Source organism: Natator depressus, chromosome 9 (assembly GCF_965152275.1).
Source record: "Natator depressus isolate rNatDep1 chromosome 9, rNatDep2.hap1, whole genome shotgun sequence".
Classification (NCBI taxonomy): Eukaryota; Metazoa; Chordata; order Testudines; family Cheloniidae; genus Natator; species Natator depressus.
The window spans coordinates 79,511,095-79,535,786 of record NC_134242.1 but is presented as its reverse complement, the minus strand read 5'-3'; the positions used below and the strand labels follow the sequence as shown (position 1 = coordinate 79,535,786).

Genomic DNA, 24,692 nt, shown 5'->3' with positions numbered 1-24,692 from the left:
TAACACTAGGCAAAGGCCTAAGAACCTGGATGTCAATTTCAAGCTGCCTAACACAAAGTAGTATCAAAAGCTTGTTTAACTACAGAAGTTTCATTGTTATCACAACTGAGATTCATTTTCTCTTTTTAATTGAGAAGCTAGAAAAAAAACAAATAAAAGCAACAGTTACATTTGAACACATCTTTCATCTAGCAGAAATATTTTTATAAAGCACCATAAAGTGCATGGTGCTGCAAAAATAATAAAAGGATTCCAAAGCACTTGAAAAAAAATAAAGAGAGTTTGTTTAATCTATCACTAAAATGCAGCCAACTCAGAGGTGGAACATGGCAGCTGCTTATTAGCAAACAGCAACAATGTGTAAGTTTACAACAGCAAGAATACAGTATTCAATTGAAGTTGCACGAAGAAGTTAAGGAAAAGGGATGTTGATTATCCAGAATGGAATTGAGCCAGGCCCATACGAAAGTTACCATAAAATCTAGAATGGCCACAAGTGAATAGGACCTCAGTTTTAACTCTCAATCCCAAATCCATGGATTTTGGAAGTGGAGTAGTTTGCATCCATGGAAAGGAATGAGGTAGAGAGATTCAGAAACACAAGCCTAGTAGCACATAGTGAAAATAAATCTAGGTTATTTCATTCTCCTTAAACAGGTTAAACACTGGCTAGTGAGAGTGAGAAACGTGGCTAAATATAATCTCCTCCCTTGCCATCGAGTGGATTATCACTAAATAGCTATTAATTTAATCATAAATGTCGATGGAACACCTGTCAAAGTACACGAGCACCACACAAATGCCAGATGAATGTATTATGATCAATGTTACTACAAACAAATGATTATGGAACAAATAGCACAACAGAATTAGCTCTAGGAAACACCATACTCAACAGCCGAAGACTTGCTGAAACATCCTCTACGTTTACCTGGAGGAGACACCTGATCTGCACCTTGTGTGTCCCATTTCCAGCCTAATACAGGCCATGCCAATATCCCCTAATAGTAGATGAGCTCACTACTTCAGATTCAAAATGGCCAGCAGTATAGAGCTGCTTTTTTTGTAGTTGGATAGTATGCAAATCCTCATGTTCCAATTTCCTTATGCCTAGAACTCTTCATGAATAGGTCCACAACAGATGCAGACATCTCACCTTGTTTTCAAGCTATTTATGTCTCAAGATGTAATCATTAGATGTTTCAGTGCAACTTCATGCAAGCGTTTCCCGATCGCCTAGGACAGAGCTATTACTGAGCCAACATCCCAACAGTGACGTTTTAGCCCTGAAGTGCCATTACTGAGGTAAAAGGAACTCCGTATACTGTAATGGCAGGTTTCACAACGCACTAGCAACTTTTATGCTCTCCACTGCAATATTCATTAAAATTACTTTTATGTCAGAACATTGCAGGAACTGCACTTCTTCAGACTGTATGAAACCAGATAATCCTTGAATGCCACTGTGCCTCCGAACCATACCAATACTAGCACTTCAGATTTGTGCAACCAGTACTTTAAACTCTCCTCCCAAGTCAATGATAAACTCGGGGCCTGACCTCTGTACTGGGACCCATTCCACTGCCTCAGTCAACCACTAAAGGTCATTAAAGTTGGGCTACTCTTAACTATAACGTCAGATAATCTGGTATACTCTAGGAACGAGTGCCCCTATGATGACCGCAGTTTGATCTCACACAAACGAATGGGGGGAGGAGGGGAGACATTAGGACCAAGAACAGCAGCTGGACACGGAGTTTATCATTAAGGAGTGGTGAGGTGGACACCAGTTTCTTGGGGAAGGAAGGAGTGGCCTCTGACATCCCCCACCATAATTTTACCAGAGCTTCCTCAGACTATACTAGGTTAGAGATCTGAAAACCATGATCCATTGGAAGCAGTGTTGACATAACAGATGTGAACTTTAGGAACATCCACAAATCCCATTGATACCTTTGGCCTTGTGTCTACAACATACATGAAGGGACTCCCTGGGTTGGCTTGTCTAATTGCCTGCAGCATCTGTTCATCCTCCACACAGCGAGCACTGAACCCAGAGAGAGGCTGGCTACAGCGACATATGGCAGCCTGAAACACACAATAGTTTACTGTAGAGAAAAGATCAAAATCAGGCATATTTATTGCTCTGAGGGACACACTAAAATTTGATGGGGATGGTTCTAAGCCTGGTCTCTGTTTAACTGTAAAGCTTCTGTCAAGTGGACAAATTAGTGAAAAATTCCAGCTCATGCTTCTAATCTTCTCAAGAGCTTTGGGAGTCTCAAGTGGATTGTGCTTCTATGGAGACAATTATCCACCCTCCTCTCAAATGCATTGCTCTTCTGCCTAATGACTCCTATCTGTTGTAATAATTGGGCCTCCAAATTTACCTTAATCATGCACTCAACTGTTAAAAGTATGTGGAAGTTCATAAAATGCCATAATAACCTATAACAACAAATGTGGATGGCAAACGATGCAAAAGGGAGATAGAATAACTGAATTAATCTAAACAAAAAGGCCAAATTGATCTGATTCAAGGACTGTGTTGAAATTATGCTCGCTAAAAACAGAAGATGTGGAGCTGGAAGTTAATGAGCCAAAGCTTGTATGTTGGATATTAGGCCTAATTGGTGGACAACATAATGAGGGTGTGACATACTATACCTTAGGGAAGTGTCTTATAACCCCCGTATTCCTCATCTGTACATAACTGTGATACTGCATATAAAGCATGCCATGTGAGGTAGCAGGGAAAAGGTTATGATTGGCTGAAAGACACTGTTCTATCTAAATATGTGTATCACCAATACGTAAGAATTGTGTTGTATGGTTTTCACTAAAATATGCTGTGGGTTTGGGAGGCACCCAGATACCAGCTATACAGAGACACTGACAAGGGAGGTAACCAACAACCAGGGGGATGCTGTTGAACAGACATCAGCCATTGTCCAGCGAGGGAGCTACAATGAATGACTCACCTGCACTGATGAAGTGGTGAACCAATTAATAAATCTGCACTGCTCATCTTCAGCAGTGCAAGACGGTATATTCCTGAGGTAAAGTGCTGGGAGCTAGTGGGATTTTGCTAATGCCTTTCTCTGTGTGATTCATGAGCGGCTCTGGAAGCATTCATGCAATCTAGCTGAGTGTGGGACTCCACATGTGGTTGTGCTGCTGAGTGATAACACCGCCTGGAGGGGCTTACTGCTTGTCACTAGCAAGGCATTGTGAGAGACAGCCCAGGCTGGAGAGAGAAAGGGACAGAGCGGTCCCACTGTCCCAGGCTGCACCCTGGGGATCTCGTCACAGAGGGGATGGGCTATTCCACCTATCACTCCCATCTTGGGTCCTTAAAACAAATATTTTGTGGGGAAAAGTACTAAAGGACCAAAAATGAACAACAGATGGAAAGAACAGAGAAGGCTACTGGAGCGAGCTTCATATCAATGGATGCCACTCCCACCATTTCCTGGGACTCTGGGCCTTCACCATCCTGATCCTGAGAGGTGTCTTGATCAGAAGGGGCCGGAAAGAGAGGGACCCAAATGACGTTACCATCTCTACCAGCTCAAGCTGAATCCTAACCACCACGTGCAAAGACAGTTATTACTATCTTCAATACTATCTAAGAGACTGTCAAACAAGGGGACCTTTCTTTCTAAGCCTCGTCTTTAACAACAACAGGATCTCCAGCCCAACTCAACTAAGGCCTGGTCTACACTGGGGGAGGGGGATCGATCCAAGATACGCAACTTCGTGAAAGTGTAGCTGAAGTTGACGTACTTAGATCTACTTACCGCAGTGAAGACACCGCGGTAAGTCGACTGCTGATGCTCCCCCGTTGACTCCGCCTGCACCTCTCGCTCCGGTGGAGTACCGGAGTCGACGGGAGAGTGCTCGTAGGTCGATTTATCGCGTCTAGACTAGACTAGACGCGATAAATCAACCCCAGCTGGCTGAGGTCTCTATATAAAAGCCAGACATTGTTTAACACTGTTTAAATGTTGGACAGTGACTGATCTATGTTCACGTTTGACCCATTTATTCTATCTAATACATACAACATATCCCAACTGTTGCTGTCCCCCTTCCCCACACCCCTTCCCTTGTTCTGACTTCCTCTCTTCATGACTTTAGTTAGCTATTACCGATCCACACTTATAGCAATGCTGAATTTGACTGTAAACTTCAGTAGTTTCTGACAACACAACTCCATGCAATTTGTTGTGTCAACGCAAGCTTCCTCAGGAAAGCACCTCGAGCCTAACAAGTTAACTGTGACAGGATTTTGCTCATCTCTGCGCCTGAAACAATGCTGAAACAAAGTTAAAAAAGCTGCATTCTACTCTTCAGTTAGAACACACTTCACTTATTCTGAGTTAATACAAAAAAATAAGGATTTGTTCCAAGCTATTTCCTTCTGTTCAAAAGTCAGAAAATTGAGCTGAGTTAAGCTGCAATTTGTTAAAGATTGTCCATTGTAACTTACTTAGTTTACAAACCCCAAAAGGCATTTCTTACAATTGATCCAAGTGAGATTTCAAAGAGGAAGTTTGAAAGGATCATGCTTTTTTTATGTTGGTGTAGAGGACAAGCTTTGCCAAGTGACTGTTTTATTTGGGGAAAGGGGAAAGTAAAAAAAAGTCTCAACTTCTGATAGCTGAAGTTGTGTTTGCTTAGAAATTTCTTCAAATGTAAAAAACAATAGTTACACTTGCATATACATTGCTCATAGAAGGATCTCAAGTGCTTTAAAAAACAATTAAGCCTCAACTCCTTATGAAATAGGTCAGCATTACCCATATCTCAAAGGATTATATCAGGTCACATTGCAAGCTAGTGGCAGAGATACAACTCCTGGCTTCTGTTCTAACTCTCCAATTCTTTTAACAACTTGATCACATTCCTTCCCTATATTAAAGCTGGGTGGGCAGCAAGAAAAATAATGAGAAGACGACCAGAATGTGCATAACTAACATTGTTTTCTTTGTAAAGATAGGAAAGCACTGGGATCCGCCCTCTGCTTCTGAACTTTGAACTTCCAAACACAGTTGCTTTATTAGCAGCCTTTGGCACCACTATTTCTGGAGGGTACGTGTTGCAGACCTAGAGTACAAATGGGGGGGAAAAAATCCAAATATTAAATTTGCCAGCTTGATATTAAGATGCCTGAATAATTAAAGATTTGTTACTTAGCTTTAATAAATAGTAACCATGGATCAGCTTGATATACAACCAAAATTAATCTTTCAAAAGATTAAAATAATTAATGCTGTTTTTCAAACATGTGAAACACTATAATTAATATGGATGCACGAAACTAAGTAAACATTTGATATACTAATTCCAGTTTGTCCTTGAAGAAACAAGACAATAGCAATGCATAAAACAGTAAGATTATACTAATAAAATGCATCTTCTGAGGATCGTGGCTCATGTAGGAGCAAAGACTAGAAGTGAAGACAGGTTGTTCTTACGTTAAATAAAATAACTGCCCCCCACTCCAATGCCCTGTGCATCTTGGAATGAGCTCCAACCACACAGAGCTGATACTCGAATAATTTTCAGCCCCCCAAAATTTTTAAGGCTTGGTGTCTTTTCAGTGTACACTTCAGACACAAATTATTCTCAAAGCCTGGCTTTACTTAGATTTGTTGTTTATAAACCTAAACTGGGAAACACTAGAGGAATTAAAAATAAAAAGATCCCGAATGAGAGGTATACACTGAAGCCTAAATTTCAAAAGTGACTAATGATTTTGGGTAATCAACTTCAGATGACTGAAGAGGCTTAATTTTCAGGAAGTGCTGGGAGCAACCTTTCAGAGATCTCAAGTTGGGTGTTCAAAAACTGAGGCACCAAAAATTACTGATCACTTCTGAAAATGTAGGTCTGTGTTCCTTGGTGGATATCCACTGCCTGGTGGCAGAATTATACACACAATACAATTTAATAGACTGCCTCCTTTCTCAGATTTGACTGCTTTGTCTTTTAGCCAGGAAAGGGATCTCTCCGTGTACAATTTCCAAAGAAATACAGAGAACATTTTAAAGCAGGTGTCTAAATAAGTGATGCTTAAAATCTTTCTTGGCATAAAGCTTGTTGGGTTTAACTGAGCTTAAAGAGAGGAGAGAAGGCGGCAACTGGCAATAGCAGCTCAGTAGGAGTGGAAGAATCAGGGATTTAGGCCCCTTTTTTCTGAGAGAGGATTGAAACCAAGTAGAGAATGAGCCAGTCCTTTTTTACTGCTTTTGTTCTTTTCTTTTTGCTCCCAACCTGAAAAGGCAGAGTGGTTCCACTGCTCCTCCACACATCAGATACCCACCTGGGTATGTATATATGGGGAAGGGGGTTGGGAAGGTTCCCTTTTATCTAGGGAAGCTAAAGGAATCTTAGTTTCCTGGTGAGTTTGTTTGATGCTTCTCTAGAAAATGAATATCTGGTATTTTCCCAGTGGGATCATGCAAATCAAGAAGACTGCAGCTCTCTGCTCTTTTACACTATCACGATCTCTGGCTTCATATCAAGAAGATGATACTTTAGATAGACTGAGCTCACTTCTCTCAAGGCATCAGTTACGCAGCAGTAGAATGGCTGTTCCATGTCATTAGTACAAATAAAAGGATGTTGCACTGAGTGGCTACTCTGCACAATAAGTTACCTCATAGTCCTTATTAGCATCCGTTATTTCCCAGAAGTCATTTGGAATTCCCATACGCTGATAATCTACTTTTAAATCAATCAGCTTCCATCCAATCTCCCGGTTATCTTTAGGCATTTTGGGGTTATAAGAAAATGCATAAAGTTCTTCAGGTTTCACTGGGGAGAGGAAATTTAAAAATTAAATAGAGAGAAAAATTTAATACACATGCAAAAGAAAGTCAAATGTTCCACACTTTCTCCTAAAGATTGTCCCTGGGGTCAGGCACACAGGGCAAATCACCGTTCTGCATTTAGATGACAACTAAATGAAAGCTAGCAGAACCAAACCTTTTCTGGTTCTTTGGCATCATTATACCAAACGTTTAAAGCAGTCAGTAAAGAATGATTGGGAGACCTAGAAACATATGCATGTTATTATACCACACCAGGGGACTGAAGAAAAAGATACAGCAAGTTACTTGTACTTTTATAACATGAACAATCAACTATCCTAATAGTTTTGCTAGTAGTTTGTTATGCACTTCTCCTCCATTCTCTTTAGAGGAAACCTTTGCATGCATGCTATTAGTGACAACGTGTATTCAGTCTCCAACTCATAATGATGAAAAACCTATAAACATGGTCCATCAGAAGGTATGGTCTAAATTACCACCTTATGACTTAAGATATCATATATGTTGTACAGATTCTTTACCTATGTTACTAACAACATCACAGATGAAAACTGACACAATCTGAAGTATTTACTTTAATTTTCACCATTTCTTTTTGTTCACTTGTGGAACTTTATTCAGCCTGAAAAAGGTATCTAGTCTGCTTCTCGTGCACTACCAAAATGTTGTTCAGAGCATCCTGAGAGCACAGAGGTATGGTTTAAATAAAAAAAGAAAGTTAGTGAAAAACATTTCTAATCACATTAGGTGATACATGATAGACTGCCTAATGACAAAAATATGAGTTAAGCACCTCTCAGGATCAAGGACTATATTTATGAAGGGCAATATGTTAAAGGCCAAAACTGTACATATAATGTTCATTCATATATACATATGAGATCCTGAGATGCATTCAGATTCATAATTTTAGTCATTGGGAATTGCCTCTACTCAGGACCCAACCAGATCAGGTCCATACATAGGACCTGCAGCCTGTATCATGATGCTAAACAAAATACAAACATCCACCATAAAACCAAGCAAGCACTAAAACAAACATTTTAAAATGAATAACTTTTAAAATTTTAATTTTAGACTTAAAGCTATGTATTTCCTACTTAACAGGTTCCATTAAGAATACATTGGCCTTTCCCAGCAATGCATGAAGATTTAATCCATAAACAGCAGAGAGCAACTAAAACTAACAGCTTCTGCAAAGAGTTCACACAACACAGTTCTTATCAGCCTGGAGCTTCCCATTTCAATAGTGTGCTCTCCTTCCTGCAGGAAAACTTAATAGATCTCTGGAGCATTACTGTCAGCCCAACAAGAGCTTCAGGCTGAGTCTGAGAAACGGTAATTCCGCCATCCCCTCCACACCACACCTCACCTCCAATTTCATTCCTTCTCTTCAAAAAATGCAAATCCTGTCAGTAACTCACTCAGTTGATACTCAAGACAGCAAGCTTTCCTGAGACAGATTGAGTCCTACCAGAGTCTGAAAGTACCCAGCTTGCCAAACAGGTAACCCTCAACTGTCAATCACATACTAGCAAATAATGAATAATTATTTGCTCTGCCAAAACAGATGAAGCAGGCATGCAAACAGAAATCTTAAACTGACAAGAGTAAACTGTGAGAACCCATGAATAGGACAGAATAGTTACAGTAAGTTACATATGCAGCCACAGGGCAATAGAAATTTTCTATTTCCTGCAAGTGACAGTTACCACAGTATCTGTAATATTTCATAGCTATAGGACAGTAATAGCCATTAACAGATCACCAGAAACTTGTATATGATCATATGCCAGATTACAAAGTTTTAATTCTAATACTGTAATAAGGAGACTGAATAGCTCAGGAGATAAATGAAAGTTTTTATCATACTATATTCCTCTAAGTCATCAGTTCAAACCTAGTCCAGGGTTCAAGCATTTTGCTGGGACAGCGTGGGTAAAGTCTGCACTGCGTCTGTACAAAGGACTTCATTTTACTAGGCTGTCAGTTTAGCATCTTTCACCAGTACTAAAAAAAAAAAAAAAGAGGATCATAAAGTTCTTCTGGGATAGCAGACTAGACACATTTCAGACGGCATCAACAATTCTGCCTTAAGACTCTCCCAACCATCTCATTTACACAGTAATAAATACTAGGGCTGTTGATTAATCACAGTTAACTCACGCAATTAACTCAAAAAAATTAATCACGATTAATTGCAGTTTTAATCGCACTATTAAACAATAGAATACCAACTGAAATTTATTAAATATTTTGGATGTTTTTCTACATTTTCAATTACAACACAGAATACAATATATATGAAATCAAAGCGTATATTTTATTACAAATATTTGCACTGTAAAAATGATAAACAAAAAGTAGTATTTTTCAATTCACCTCATACAAGTACTATCATGACAAAGAAATTGCATTAAAGTGCAACTTACAAATGTAGATTTTTTTGTTGTTACATAACTGCACTCAAAAACAAAACAATGTAAAACTTCAGGGCCTACAAGTCCACTCAGTCCTACTTCTTGTTTAGCCAATCGCTAAGACAAACAAGTTTGTTTACATTTACAGCAGATAATGCTGCCCGCTTCTTGTTTACAATGTCACCAGAAAGTGAGAACAGGCATTTGCATTGCACTATTGTAACTGGCATTGCAAGGTATTTACGTGCCAGATATACTAAACATTCATATGCCCCTTCATGCTTCAGCCACCATTCCAGAGGACATGCTTCCATGCTAATGACGCACATTAAAAAAATACGTTAATTAAATTTGTGACTGAACTACTTGGGGGAGAATTGTACATCCCCTGCTCTGTTTTACCCGCATTCTTCCATATATTTCATGTTATAGCAGTCTCGGATGATGACCCAGCACACATTGTTCATTTTAAGAACACTTTCACTGCAGATTTGACAAAATGCAAAGAAGGTATCAATGTGAGTTTTCTAAAGATAGCTACAGCACTCAACCCAAGGTTTAAGAATCTGAAGTGCCTTCCAAAATCTGAGAGGGACGAAGTGTAGAGCTTGCTTTCAGAAGTCTTAAAAGAGCAACACTCCAATGCAGAAACTACAGAACCTGAACCACCAAAAACGAAAATCAACCTTCTGCTGGTGGCATCTGATTCAAATAATGAAAATGAACATGCATTGGTTCACACTGCTTTGGATTGTTATCAAGCAGAACCCATCATCAGCATGGACACATGTCCCCTGGAAGGGTGGTTGAAGCATGAAGGGACATATGAATCTTTAGCACATCTGGCAAGTAAATGTCTTGCGACGTCGGCTACAACAGTGCCATTTGAATGCCTACTCTCATTTTCAGGTGACATTGTAAACAAGAAACGGGCAGCATTATCTCCTGCAAATGTAAACAAACTTGTTTGTCTGAGCGATTGGCTGAACAAGAAATAGGACTGAGTAGACTAGCAGGCTCTAAAATTTTAGATTGTTTTATTTTTGAATGCATTTTTTTGGTACATAATTCTACATTTGTAAGTTCAGCTTTCATGATACAAGTACTGTAGTGCAATTTCTTTATTAGGTGAATTGAAAAATACTACTTATTTTGTTTTTTTACAGTGCAAATACTTGTAATCAAAAATAAATATAAAGTGAGCACTGTACACTTTGTATTCTGTGTTGTAATTGAAATCAATATATTAGAAAATGTAGAAAACCTCCCAATACATTTAAATAAATGGTATTCTATTTTTGTTTCTCTATGCGATTAATTGCGTGGTTAATCTTTTTAATTGGTTGACAGCCCCAGTAAATACTGCATTTACTTGCAAGCTACCGGCCCTCTTTTAAGGGCCAGAATTTTGTGCTAGAATAGTGCGCTAAGTAAACAGCAGCTCAACAGTGGTGGAAATGGCTTAAGATTTCAAATCCTTCCTTCCTGTGCTGACTAGGGAAAGCCAACAGCCTAATAACCAGGGTTTTCCCCCATTGCACAAACATACTTGCCAATTAGTTGCCTTTAGATTTCAAAACAGACTCACTCCTGAGTACCTGGTTGTGAAAGTTTAAGCAAGGATGTATACACTTCATGACAATCCCGTTCATGTCCAATGACAAAGTGTGCCACACGGAAGTTCTTGCAGTGAATAAGCAATGGACATCCAGATGTGGTCAGAGGCAACTTCTCCACAGTAGCTATATGATGATGTAGAATCTGAAAAACAGGAAGGGAGACTAAATCTTTCTGCACCAGCTGACAAGTGACAATTATAACCAGATACGTATGATTCTGCAATAATATTTGAGAGAAGTTTCTCTTTATCTAATCATTTCCTTACAGCACCTCGTTTAACACCACAAGCTCCTTCTTTGCTAATTAGTGACAAATTACCTAGCAAACATGAAAAATCCAAATAGCCCCTCAAATTGGGTTATTTAACTAAGGGGTGGACAACAAAAAATGTATTTCCTTTGCATGGTCAAACTGCATAAAGGAAAATAAGAGCTTTTCAATTATAACAGCTATTGATCAGTCTATTTTTGGTGCTGGCAACGACCTCCGTTTGGGGGAAAATCATGGACACACACTTGCATTGCTTAATGCCAACATTAACTAGGATGGAAATGATACATTAGTCACTGAATTGCAGTAATTTTTTAAAAAGATGACCCACAGGATACTGAATCTTATTCTCAAATGAAAACAAATACACTAGCAAATACAAGAAACAAGTTCCTGGAAATTTTAAATTTTAAAAAGTTCTGCAGATACAGAGTATAAGTCTGCTACACCACATAGCACATCTTCACCAGATACGCTACACTGGCACTGCTGTATCAGTGCAGCTGCACCGATGTAGCACGGTAACGTAGATTTGCCTTCAGATTGAGGTACTGCTGCCTTCAACTCTTCATACATCCAAATGCTGTAAATTAAGATATTGTGGTCTAGTGTATTGAATTTGGGGGTGGAAGTCAAGCAAGCAGGGTTCTGTTCCTGAATCTAACACTGTCTCTATGTTTGTAAGACACTTTACATGAAAGTGCTATAAAGTTTATTATGACCTCCAAATTAATGAAACCACAATTACACACAACCAGAATGAGAAATTTTAATTAATATTTTTACAAGTTCCACACATTACAACATACCCATGTTTCTTTCCGGACTTCAGCTGAAGCATCTACGTAGATCAGATGGGTAGCTGTCAGGTATAACGTCCCATTTGCTGGCTTCCTATTGGTATAACGATCTAGTAATTTGACATTTTCTACCTGCAATATGGAAAAGGGAGGAAAAGCAAATCAACTTACAGCTGAAAGGTCTGTAATTTACATCTGAACTGCAGCACGTATAAATGTTCAATGCACAGCTCAGAAAGGATGCTTGAGTAAAGGTTTCTCCTGCAACATTAACTCAGCCACATTGCACATCCTGTCTGTTTTATGCTACAGATTAATAAAAGATAGACTCTTTCAAGGCTATTCACCCCAAATGATTAATTTTTGACAGGCAACTAACATTTTAGTTCTCTCTTTATCAAGCATTACGGTAATTGGTGAAAGGCAGGCAAGTAGATTGTGTGCCTGAGATGGTCATAAAAGTTTGCCATTTTGCAAGCTTGTAGAGATATTTTAAGATTTAAGAAAAGACAGGAAGGAAAAAATGCTGCAAGTGTAACATGACCAAGTTAATATTGTGGTAGAAAGAGCCCTCTGGAATTTCCTATACTTCTGGATGCTTGATTTCTCATTTCTAACATTGCATTCATGTTGGTTTTTGCACTTAGTTTACCGAGTATGTAGTTTCTTAAAGAGAAGGAGAAAGTACTGGTAACTGTCTATATAGCAGAGTTCTTAAATGTGAACACCCATTTTTCTAAGTCACACTAAGATAACCCCATAGAGTCAATAGAAAATTACAATGCTGTGAAAAATGTGAATTTATGCTTAAAGTTTAAAATTACTGAATGGATTTTCTTCAGGCTCATATCCTTCTTCGATGAGTAGTTAAAATAATTTTGTTTTAGCAGATGAGCAAAAAATGGTGCAAAAAATTAGTTGGAATGTATACAGGAAGTATTTCTCTCTCACACACACATCCCCAATAAAAACCAAAAGTAAAAAGTCACCATTGGACTGAGAGAAAGCATGGAACATTTCAGGCCAAAAAGAAAGGTAAGAAAATTCTAAGGAACCGAAAGGGGAGGTTTAGAACACAAGCCTCATTTCAACATTATATATTTTTAAATCGATAGCAATAAGCACTATAGTGGCCCTTTATCAGTCCAATAAGGAATAGCTGAATGGACATTAAAGTGCCTAGTGCAAGTGTACTTAATTATCCCTATCAATACATACTTGACCTAGTGTTTAATACATTTTATAACTAAAGAATAAAAAAAGTGTTAACTTTACTGAAAGGGCCACACCAATGAATTAACAGCTGGCAGGATATGCTTACCAAGCAAACGCAACATGTCACTTGCAAGATTACCCACTGTTTTGAAAGTTATTTATATTTTGTTTTATTAAGTTGCCCTCTGATTTCAGCCACACACACACACCAGTGTGGTGGAGCATTCTGGAACACGACAGAGTTAAAATGTACAAGAGCCCTACTCTAACCACTTCATGGACCAGTATCCTTGAAAAATTCCACTTGCTACAACCAGTTATACTGGGGAAGTGTCACATGTCAGTGACTGAAAATACACAACAACTGTTAGTGACATCTTAAACAAATGTGCGGATGTTCAAAAATATGCATTCTTTAAATAAAGGCAAAGACACAGAACATTAATTGGAAGAAACTTATGTTTTAAGCTTGAATCACTCCTGTCAAAACATACCAGGCTGAAAGTAGAGCTAGTCAAAAGTAATGCTTTTTTATTTGTTGGTATTTTCTGTTTTCATTTAAAACTCAAAGAATCCCATGAAATTTTTTGATGAAAATTAAAATGTTTACCTTAGATTATTTTTGTGGGAAATAAAATACATTTCCCAAACAGCTCTATTTGACTGTGTCTAGGTCTGAAGTTCTAGTCACAATGACTACAACATGGGAAACAGCAGTTCAAGCTCATCCACAACATCCCACCAATGTGACTCCATTTTCATCTTAGACTTTGTCTACACTGCGTATCACAGCAGTACAGCTGTGCCACTGTAAGGTTTCCCACGTAGCCGCTCTTTGCCGGCGGAAGAGAGCTCTCCTGCCAGAAGAATAAAGCCACCCTAACAAGCAGCAGAAGTTTTGTCCACTTTTAATTGGTAAAAGCTTTTGTCAGTCTGGGGAGGGCGGCGGGTCTTTTTTTCACATCCCTGACGGACAAAAGTTTTATGGACAGAAGTGCTAGTGCAGACATAGCCTAAATGGATCACCTATAGAACTGGAAAGCATCAATTAGCACCAATCACGGAGGCCATGGTGCATATCATCAGTTAGAACTTGATTGATGTAGTTAAATTTACTTCTCTTAGGTCACCGAATAGCTAGGTGGCAACTTTGTTACTACCAACTTGAGTTCAATTTAAACAAGTGAACAACTACCCAGTTGCCAATCCTCAAGTCATCCCAAAATGAACAGTTTAAAAAAAAAAAAAAAAAATCAACCATGACTTGTGGTCACTAATGACCTAAATAAGATGGGGTTTTTTTTTTTTTTTTTTAAACAAATCAATGTATTCCCCCTTCTTTTAAACATAAGCGAAATACTTCTAGGGGCATTTCATAAACACTACTCACCTTAAAAGAAGTTAGAAGGTAGCAACATCACATACTTTAGAGTAGCCTGAGAAACCAATTTGTAATTAGCCTCCTCTCCCCAAACACTGATCAGCTCCAATAGCTCAGCATTGCTCCAAGCAGGGGATTGTTTGCTCTGTGGAGTAGGCATTGTCACCTAGCCAGATAAGTGAGCACTTGCCAAGAAAACAGGAAGGGGAGTTTCAAAGTTCCAGGGGCTTTACAGGGTGAGGGGTGGATGTCTGTTTACCAGAGCTGCTGGCCAGAGTGGTCACCTAGGCACTGTGGGATATCTTGCAGAGGTTAAAAGTTCTATAAACAGGAAGAACATGTCTTCATTTGCACATCACCGACAAGAGCTGCATGCTTCTCATGGAGGTGGTTTTCTTTCTGTGGTGAAACTCCAAGTTTCACTGCAAAAAGTCATTGGCAAGTGTAGACACTCCCACAGTTTTTGCGCAAAAATAAAGGACTCTCTCTATTTTAAATGGCAAGTGTAGATATACCGCAAGTAACACACAGTATCAGATAATAAGTACTGTTCATGAGTAGCAAAAACCAAAATTCTAAAGCAAAAAAAATACACAATGCTCATGACAGTCCACAAACAAAGCCACTAACATAACTTTTGATGTAATGAAAAGAAGTTCTTGTTTAAACACATTGGAGACTACAACAAAATCAAACTAGTTAGTCTAATTGTCTGAATCCAAGATACTTGGTAGCTCTCAACCATAACTCATCTGTTTGTCCAACACATCAAAACAACTCAAGAGCCAATGAAAAAATCCTGGGTAAGGATACCCACCTCATCCCTAAAAAACTGAAAGTTTAATGAGCAAGTCATTTCATCTCACCTTGAATCACATGTTCATTAGTATTTTTAAAAGCATCTGCTCTCAACGAAGCAACTTCAGACCTTGAAAGTAGCAATAAAATACACTTAGATCAGTGAAAACACCTGTGGGCACACAGCATCCCATCATCTAGTGCAAATATGGGTTTCATTATGGGTTTTATTTTAAAGATCACAACAGAAAAGTGCAGTAAGCACAGATTATAAGAACCACGCTCAAGTTCCCACATATGTAACTCAAGAGCAAACAGATACTCTGACCTCATAATTAAACAATAAAACCATCACACAGATAATCATGTTATTTATACCAAGGGTTTAATCCCACACATCTTACTAATATGAGCCCTCCAGATTGCAATTTAAGATCTGTTAACCCTTCACATTATTTTATGCATTCATAGAACATCCATCAATGTAGTACTCAGATACAATTTTGACCAGCAAACAAGAATTCACAGAAGTAGAGGACATATAGAGATCTTTATATCATATACAATATATAAGCTTTATTATTTTTACTAGACTAGTAACAGGGAATCTTGACTGATTTCTGATAATCTAGAGAATTTTCACTGTTGCTACTAGGTATCTGTCACAGACCTGGTAAGAAAAATGGGGCATGTCAAAAAACAGAAGCTTCAGAACCCCAAATCTATAGTCCAGGCCCAAGGATGGAAATGATCAGACCTGGGACTAAAAGCAACTGAGAAGAAGAGAAGTGGAAAAGCTGTTTTAGGGAGACTGTCACAAAGAAGATAGCTGGAGTGGGGGGGGGAAGGGAGAGAATAGTTTAGAGCGTTTTAGGGAACAGAGATTGGGAAGTAACAGAGAGAGGTTTTAGGAGGCTGGGAAATGGGGTTTCGGAATCTAAGGAGAGGATGAGAGGTTTTCAGGGACACTGAGGAAGCTGTAGGGGGAAGAACAGTTTCAGATATATTTTAAAAGCAGGGAGAGCACTTTGGAAGCCAGGGGGTAGGAGCCCGAGGGGATGGAGGGGAACTGGGGAAGAGGGGTCAGGAGGCAGGGAGAGAAGGAGCAAAGCCCTAGGGGATGGAGGGGTACTGGGGAAGCTGGGGGAGGTGGTTGAAGACAGGGAGGGGAGTGGGGAGCCAGACAGGATAGGGGAGCACTGGGAAAGCAGAGGTAAGGGGAGCACCGGGGGACAGAGGGAATGGGGGGGAAGCAGAAGTAGGGGCAGAAGCCGAGTTGGGGGGCACTGGGGAAGCAGAGGTAGGGACAGAAGCCGGGTTGGGGGGCACTGGGGAAGTTGGGGGGGCGGGAATGCGGGGAAACAGAGGAAGGGGGCAGAAACCGGGTTGGGGGCACTGGGGAAGCCGGGGGCTGGGGAAAGCAGAGTGGGGGGGGGCAGAAGCCGGGTTGGGGGGCACTGGGGAAGCCAGGGGGAAGGAATGGTGGGCGGGAAAGCAGAGTTGGGGAGCCGAAGCCGGGTTGAGGGGCACTGGGGAAGCCGGGGGGGGGCAGGTAGCGCGGACAGGGCCTGTATCGGCGGAGTCTCCGGAAGGGGCGGGACGCTGCCGCTGGAACCGGCTGTCCTACCTTCGGGGTGGTGATGTGCTCCATGGCCGCGGCCCGACCTGCCCGCTCCCCTCCTCACTCCGGAGCCACCCTGGGTCACAACTCCTCCGCCATCTGCACAGGCCCGGTCCCGCCCCTCCCGCTCAAACACCGCGAGACTCCGTCGCGAATCCGGCATGAAGCCTAGGCCGCCATCTTGGCAGAGGGCAACTTGCCCATACATCTGCTGCTGGGGGCACATGACACAAGCTGTAGGGGTTAGGCCAAAGGGGCCTGAGTCTAGACTAGAGGGGACCCCGGCCCGGCCAGAGGGGTCTGGGCAGAGACATAGCTGGGCAGAGACATAACTAGGGCTACCAGGAGGGTTAACAACGCCCATGACTTTAGAGCAGTTCTGAAGAGATCCTGTGACAGCCCCAGCGGCCATTTTAAACAGGGGCTCCAGCCCTCCATGTGGTAGAGATGGGGCTGCCAACCCTCCAGGATTGGCCTGGAGTCTCCAGGAATTTAAAGATCAATCTGTAATTAAAAATTGTGTCATGTGAGGAAATCTCCAGGAATACAGCCAACCAAAGTTGGCAACCATAGGTAGAGAACAGCTCAAAATCAGGCACGTTTAATGCCAGAGTCGGGAGTCCATGCATTATTGTTGTTAAAGTCTTGTGCCAGTCTCATGGGTTTTGAAGTTCCGACTCATGATTTGTTAACACTCAAGATTGGCAGTATTGCAACAAGGCCATGTCTAGAGAAGTCTATGCAAGGGCCCAGGCCAGATGGGCTGGTACAACCTTTGTTATGTCTTAAATTAAGCATTTTGTATCCCTTTGCCCTGGATTCAAACCCTTTCTATTCCTGCTGTCATGATGCTGGTACAGCACTGCCTGTTTTTAAGTTATTTATAAAGCTGTTTCTCATTGTTACTCAGGGCATTGTTTTAAGGTGTTCTTTTTTTAAAAGCTGTATTTAGGATTTTATTTCACACAGGTACAATTTTTCAAGATGCAAGGCCACATCAGCGTAGCCCAGTCTAATAGCAATCATTACCTGGCTTGACAAACAGGAATGGATATGTTTATGACCAACACTAATATTTGCAATTCTGTAGCTAAAATGCGGTGAGCAGATTTCATCCTTCACAGATTTTGTTCATTGTAAGAGTGTTCCAGAAAGAGAATTAGTAGGGAACCAAATGAATCTCTACAAAGAATATCTACAAAATCCAGATGTTAGATTGACAGATGTTTTCCTGGAGGTCTCTTAGATAAAGATCTCAATCACTATTTCAGTTATGGTTTCCAACAGTAGTGAAAGTTGGATGCTCAAAGGAAGATATAAAAACCCATAATTCACTTAACTGTCCCACACTATGTTTGTAGGATTTCTTTTTGACCCCCCCTTTTAGTGCTCATATTCATCCCTGAAGAAAGAATCTCGTAGTCCTTATAAACTTACCTTAGTTAGTGGCACTGCAGAGCCTGCTTTTATTTATATGGGTCATTTTTTTAAATTTAGTAAGCTATTCGCCTTAATATTCTACAGCAGCAAATTTCACAGATTAATTATATACTTCATTTTAAAAATTGCTTTTACCTGTTTTTACATTTGTTTCCTTTTAAATACATAGTATGTAGCCTTCTTGCTCTCTTAGATAATCAGATTTGATACTGGAGAACCACTGTGATTACCATTCACCCTGTGCTGCCTCCATAATCAGTATTTATGATACCTTGCAAACTCAAGGACAGTGAAGTTTTCCCAGGAGTGTTCCTAGTAAGACAAAACCACATTGCGTTGGCTGAGAAGTTACTTCAGGAAGAATAACCTTGTATCTATCCTACATTTCCTGAAATGGTTACATCAAGTGTGAAATTAGCAACTCTTCTGATCAATGAGCCAGCTGAGTTGAAAGATTTAGAAGCAAAAAACTTCAGGTTTTTTTGTTTGTTTTGTTTTTTGTTATTGTTGGGTTTTGGTTTTTTTATGCACCTTTGGAAAGTAGGTAAAGGACTGAATTTTTCTACTTCCTCACTGCTTTTGCTATGCATGAATCTAAGTCACAGGTGATTTAATTAAAGGAGAAATGCTGAAATACCATATAATTTTCCAGTTTCTCTGACAAGAGTCCAGGACCTTCCTGACTAAAACAGATGGGAACCCCTGCAATTGTAATCTACCTTATTTATCTGGCAACCTAGCTGTGAGAGGTGTGGGGTTGAGCATACTGATGTTCCAACAAGGAAAATACATTAAGCCAAATTAATCTCTGGTGTAATTTCCTTGGCTTCAGTGATGAATGTGAACCATTATCTCCCATCTCCTCTTGCTTCTCTGGGTTTTGGAAATGGTGCCGTAGATCAATCCAAATCTATTTTTGCTATACCCAATCCTGAGCTTTGCGGTGGTGTTATCTTTTATCATTATTAATAATAAACATTTGTACTAATGCCACTTAAATTCTGCAACCAGGCTGGTCCCTATTGTGCTAGGTACTCTACAAAAACATATAATAAATTTCAGTCTCTGTCCCAAGAAGTTTACAACCTAAAAGATGAGACATTACAAGAGAATGAGACACACAAGCAGACTGGGATGCGTAGCAGAGGAAATAGGTTACAAATATCACAGAATGGGCACATTTCTTAGCCAGTCAGCAGCAATCACATCTCACCACCTACCTATTCATTATCAGGTTGTAGAGGTGAGTTTGGGGGAAGGATTTACAGGAGGACAAAGTGATGGCTTTATAAATTCTGACTGGGAGCTTTTTCCCACTAGTGTGTAGTAGCATGGGAGAAAACACAAAGGTGGCTGATCATGGCTGACATCACTGGCAAAACGAGATGAGAAGAAGGAGGAGATTACAGTGTCAATGTGTGAGATGACCAGGGGTTAGACAAAATATTATCTTGACACAGTGACTCACCTGTGGCTTCGCTAGTTTGCTAGAAAGCCAGGCTTTCAAGGACGTGATGAAACTCATTGCTGAGGTAAGGCTGAGCTATGTTTCTTAAGATTAACCTGAGATCTAATCTGCATTAAATCCATCATAGCAGTGGCTCACTAAGGAGGAATAATGTGGATGTTGAGATGAACTGGAGGCATGATCATGAAAGAAATAGTTGGAGTTTCAGGGTGCCTGCCAGAAAAGTTATTTTTAGAACAAGAGTTATGCTTAGTGGAGGCCTCCTAGTTCCAAGCAGGGCCATCGTGCTGTTGGAGCAAAGGGAGACATGCCACCTCAATATATCCTCCGCCAAAGAAGGGCTGCAATGTCACAGTAGAACAGAAATCATTTTAAGGTGTGTCTAAGGGTCCAGTCCTGCACACACTTAAGTCAATTGCAAAACTAGCTTCAATGGGTGTTTTGCCTGGGGAAGGCTGTCATATATACCCTAAATAATTGAGCCTCATGATCCAGTGAGATAAGTACTATAACTCCCATTTTACAGATGGGGAAACCAAGACCGAGCAGCTAAGTGACTTGGCCGTGGCCACAGAGAGAGTCAGTATCAGAATCCAGGTTTCAGAGTAACAGCCGTGTTAGTCTGTATTCGCAAAAAGAAAAGGAGTACTTGTGGCACCTTAGAGACTAACCAATTTATTTGAGCACGAGCTTTCGTGAGCTACAGCTCACTTCATCGGATGCAAGATGAAGTATCAGAATCATGATTCGACCTTCTTGATAGCCAGTCCTGTGCTCAGACTATAGCATCTTCAAACACAAATCCTTCCCTTCTCCCTTAAGGCTTCGTTCACGCTTTGTGCTGTGAAATCACCATTGCACGCTATTTGCATCCTAGGAAAGACCTGCAAAGTCTTCATATGGGACTGATCTTTTTATTTTAATCCTGCATTTCACATTATTAATCCTTGACTTCCACAGAGTTACAACAGGGATGAATTTGGCCTTAAGTATAGATCAAGCTAACCTTTCCTAGGAGTCTTTATGTTTGCATTTTTTGAATAATTGAAGTGGTTTTCTATGGCCATTCCACATTCTGGCATTCAGTCTGACTATCTCTGTTTTACTATGGGGGTAAGCTTGGAATTAATTTTGGCTACAGTATGTTACTCTCCAGTGAAATGCCTGTAACCTCATTTTCAATGTACATGCCCATACTTTGGGAATCTTATAAGCAAAAGCTAAGCTTTGCTACATACACTAGCCAAATGCCCATCAATATAACAGTCAGGTTTGGGGTAATTGGACCAGTTACGTTTTGTGCAGGAGACACTCAGGAAGCATTTTATGATGCCATTTTTATGGAGTACAAAACAAGAGGGTAGTTTTCAGACATCTATTTCTTCAGACTCCTGTAAAGCATGTCCAAGTAGCTGCTGACAAAAGGAGCCTGATTTAACACTGGTAGCAGGAGCAAGTTGCCAAAAATACTGACATCAAGACAATGTGCTTAGATGGAATTAAAGAAACAATTTCAGAGAAAATGCTCTGAGTGCTGAGGAGATGCTGGGTTCTGTAGTTTTGCAAGTGGAAAGCACATTGCAAAAACTGCTCTTGCTGTGAAACAAAATTCCCCAGCTAATTGATTCTGCCTGGCTGATCCTGGTATTGCAGCCACATGCATTTTTGAAATGCCATTTTGAAAGACACTCGTTTCAGAAATGAACCAAGTGCATGAAACATGATCTGTACTAACAATATGACACACTTTGTGTATTTAGGAGCCAACTTCATTACAGGTGCAATGACAGTTAATTCAGTGGAATGGCTAGGGTTACCAGGTGTCTGGTTTTTGACCAGAATGCCCGCTTGAAAAGGGATCCTGGTGGCTCCGGTCAACGCCGCTGATCAGGCCATTAAAAGTCCGGTTAGCAGCAAAGCGGAGCTCAGGCAGGCCCCCTGCCTACCCTGGCTCTGCGCAATTCCCGGAAGTGACCAGCATGTCTCATGTAGGTGCAGGGGCCAGGGAGACTCCACATGCTGCCCCCGCCCTGAGAGGCAGGCAGCACACAGAGCCGCCTGGCCGCACCTCCACCTAGGGGCCGCAGGGACATGCCGGCCACTTCTGGGAGCAGCCTAAGGTAAGCACTCCCTGGGGTCCGCACTCTGAACTCCCTCTCATTCCCCAGTCCCCTGATCCATCCCTGAGCCCCTTCCCACAACCAGACTCCCTTCCAGAGCCCGCACCCCACCCTGCACTCTGAACCCAGCCCCAGCCCGGAGCCCCATCCTGCACCCCAAACTCCTCATCCCCAGTCCCATCTCAGAGGCCACATATCCCAGCTGGAGCCCTCACCCCCTTCTGCACCCCAACCCCCTACCCCAGCCCAAAGCCCCCTCCCACACTCTGAACCCCTCGGCCCCATCCCCCAGCCCAGAGCCTTCTCCTGCACCCCACATCTCTCATCCCCCACTCCCCCCCAGAGCTCGCACCCCCAGTCAGAGCCCCCACCTCCTTCCACACCCAACCCCCTTGCACTAGCCCAGTGAAAATGAGCAAGGGTGGGTGAGAGCTAGTGAGGGAGGGAGGAGGGATGGAGTGAGCAGGGGCGGAGCCATGGAGATGAGGCGGGGCAGGGGAAGGGCCTCGGGGAAGGGCGGGGCGGAGCAAGGGTGTTCAGTTTTCTGCAATCAGAAAGTTGGCAACCCTAGGAATGGCACCAGGGATGAATTTGGCCTTAGATTTTTTCCCCCACTTTAATGACACTCAAGAAATATCTGTCTTTCCAGGAGATTTAAGTGCCTCAGGAGACAAAGTAATCTGGATATTTTCCTCATATTTTAGGATTTTGACTGTCACACATATATTCTTACATAGCTTCCCAGAGGAGAAAATTTCTTAAAAGGAAGTAGCCCAATCCAGGAAACCTGAGGCCACCCAGGAGCATGAAGGTAGAGCTGGGTCTAAATACCTGTAAACGCTGTGACCTCAGGGGTTCCCATTATTCTAAAGGGATCTTTGGTGGAAGCAGGTTTTAAAAAGGCATGAGCTTTAACAGGTGCCAGAACTCTGTTTTGATGAGGCTTTGTATGATTTCAGGGCAGCCCTCCACAAAAGACACCTATTGCTATTTAACTTCTGGGAATCCTCTAAAGAAAAGCCCCCTCCCCCCGGGTGCCCCTGAAGCTTTAAGTGGATCAGTAGTGTGAAGAAAACCTTGCAATGTTTGTCCCTCTTTTTTGCTGGCTGGCCACTTCCTTAGTACAAGATGGCTGCGTCAATTGCAGTGGCTCCAAAGACCTTCTACTGGCTGATGGGACTGAGATTCTGATTTTCATAAATGAAGTCTCGTGACATTCAGGGTTACCTTTTCCAAAACATGATGCTGGGTTGTAGGTCACTTCTCATTAATTTAAGGAGTCACACATCTAACATAGCATGCTCTGCTTATCTGAGATTTTATCCCTAAAGTCACTCAATAATTGTGCTGTTTAAATAGAGCCCTATGCAGGCCCGACTCCCACCTTCAAACTGTTTCACTCAGCAGAAGAGGTTGCAAATGCAGACAAATGCGCAACAGGCAAACTGCATGAAAAGACCACCCCTTTGCTAAATGCAACACAGTCAAATGGGGAGGCTCAGGTGTTCATGGTATTTTTAGACTCCCCAATTGCTTTTCATCAGACTGATAATCTGCTAGACATGCTGTGATGGGGCTGCGGCACAGCACCTCCAACCTGCTCAGAGTCAGAGGATTTTCAGATAAATAAGGCATCACTTGCAGAGACTGAAAATCACTAAGGGGCTATCAGGGAGGAAAATGTTCAGATGAGTGTATTTATTTTTATAGCTGCTGTGGCTAGGTATTTTTAATGGAAAGAAAACAAAAGACATCAACAGCCACTCAGATGAAATCTCCTGGTACTTGATCCACTTCCAGCAGAGTTTAGGAAGCTAATTGGTGAACCCTTTGTTTGTGATCTATTTTAATCTAGTTTGTTGCACTTGGAGCTAAGTGAATAATTTTATAATGGATAGTTTATTCAGCGAAGTTTCTTCCCTTTTCCTATGAAGATCTGCAAATAGATTGTGATTTTCTTAGGTTCATTGGTTATTCAAAATTATTCCATAACATTTTCAAAAAAGTGGTTAACTCTGTGTTTTACTAATCAAAATTTGAGCTGTGTTGCTTAGTTGTGAATTGTCAGACCCTCAGAACAGTTATTCTGGGTCAGATCAATGATCCATCTAGCCCAGTATCCTGTCTCTGACAGTGGCCAGTGTCAGATGTTTCAGAGGGATTGAAGAGAACAGGGAAATTATCGAGTGATCCATCCCTGTCCACCAGTCCCAGCTTTTGGCTGTTGGAGGTTTAGGGACACCCAGAGCATTGGCTTGTGTACCTGCCCATCCTGGCTAGTAGCCACTGATGGACCTGTCCTCCGTGAACTCATCTAATTCTTTTTTGAATCCAGTCAGACATTTGGTCTTCTCAACTTTCCAAGGCAACGAGTTCCACAATTGCTGTGTGAAGAAGTATGTCCTTTTGTTTGTTTAAACAGGCTGCCTATTAATTTCATTAGGTGACCCCTACCTAGTTCTTGTGTTATGTGAAGTGGTCAGTAACATTTCCCTATTCACTTTCTCCACACTGTTCATGATTTTATCGACCTCTATCATATCCCCCCTCTTTTCTAAGATGAACAGTCCCAATCTTTTTAATCACTCCTCATATATAAGCTGTTTCATAACCCTAATCATTTTAATTGCCTTTTTCAGCACCTTTTCCAATTCTAATATATATTTCTGATATCCCATATGTTACATGGTATTGTTTTTA

General features: G+C 41.1%; 1 protein-coding gene across 1 annotated transcript in view; it reads right to left on the bottom strand.

Annotated features, from left to right (window-relative positions):
- MTMR8 (myotubularin related protein 8) overlaps positions 1 to 17,081 on the bottom strand; it is a 32,935-nt gene extending 15,854 nt beyond the window's left edge. Inside the window, exons 1-6 of the mRNA XM_074962400.1 lie at positions 16,971 to 17,081; positions 11,959 to 12,081; positions 10,858 to 11,020; positions 6,665 to 6,822; positions 4,981 to 5,109; positions 1,954 to 2,088 (exon numbers count right to left, since the gene is read on the bottom strand). Coding sequence (XP_074818501.1) covers positions 1,954 to 2,088; positions 4,981 to 5,109; positions 6,665 to 6,822; positions 10,858 to 11,020; positions 11,959 to 12,081; positions 16,971 to 16,994 — 732 coding nt within the window. The 5' untranslated portion in view covers positions 16,995 to 17,081. The remainder of the gene's footprint in view (positions 1 to 1,953; positions 2,089 to 4,980; positions 5,110 to 6,664; positions 6,823 to 10,857; positions 11,021 to 11,958; positions 12,082 to 16,970) is intronic.
- Between the last annotated feature and the right edge of the window lie 7,611 nt (positions 17,082 to 24,692).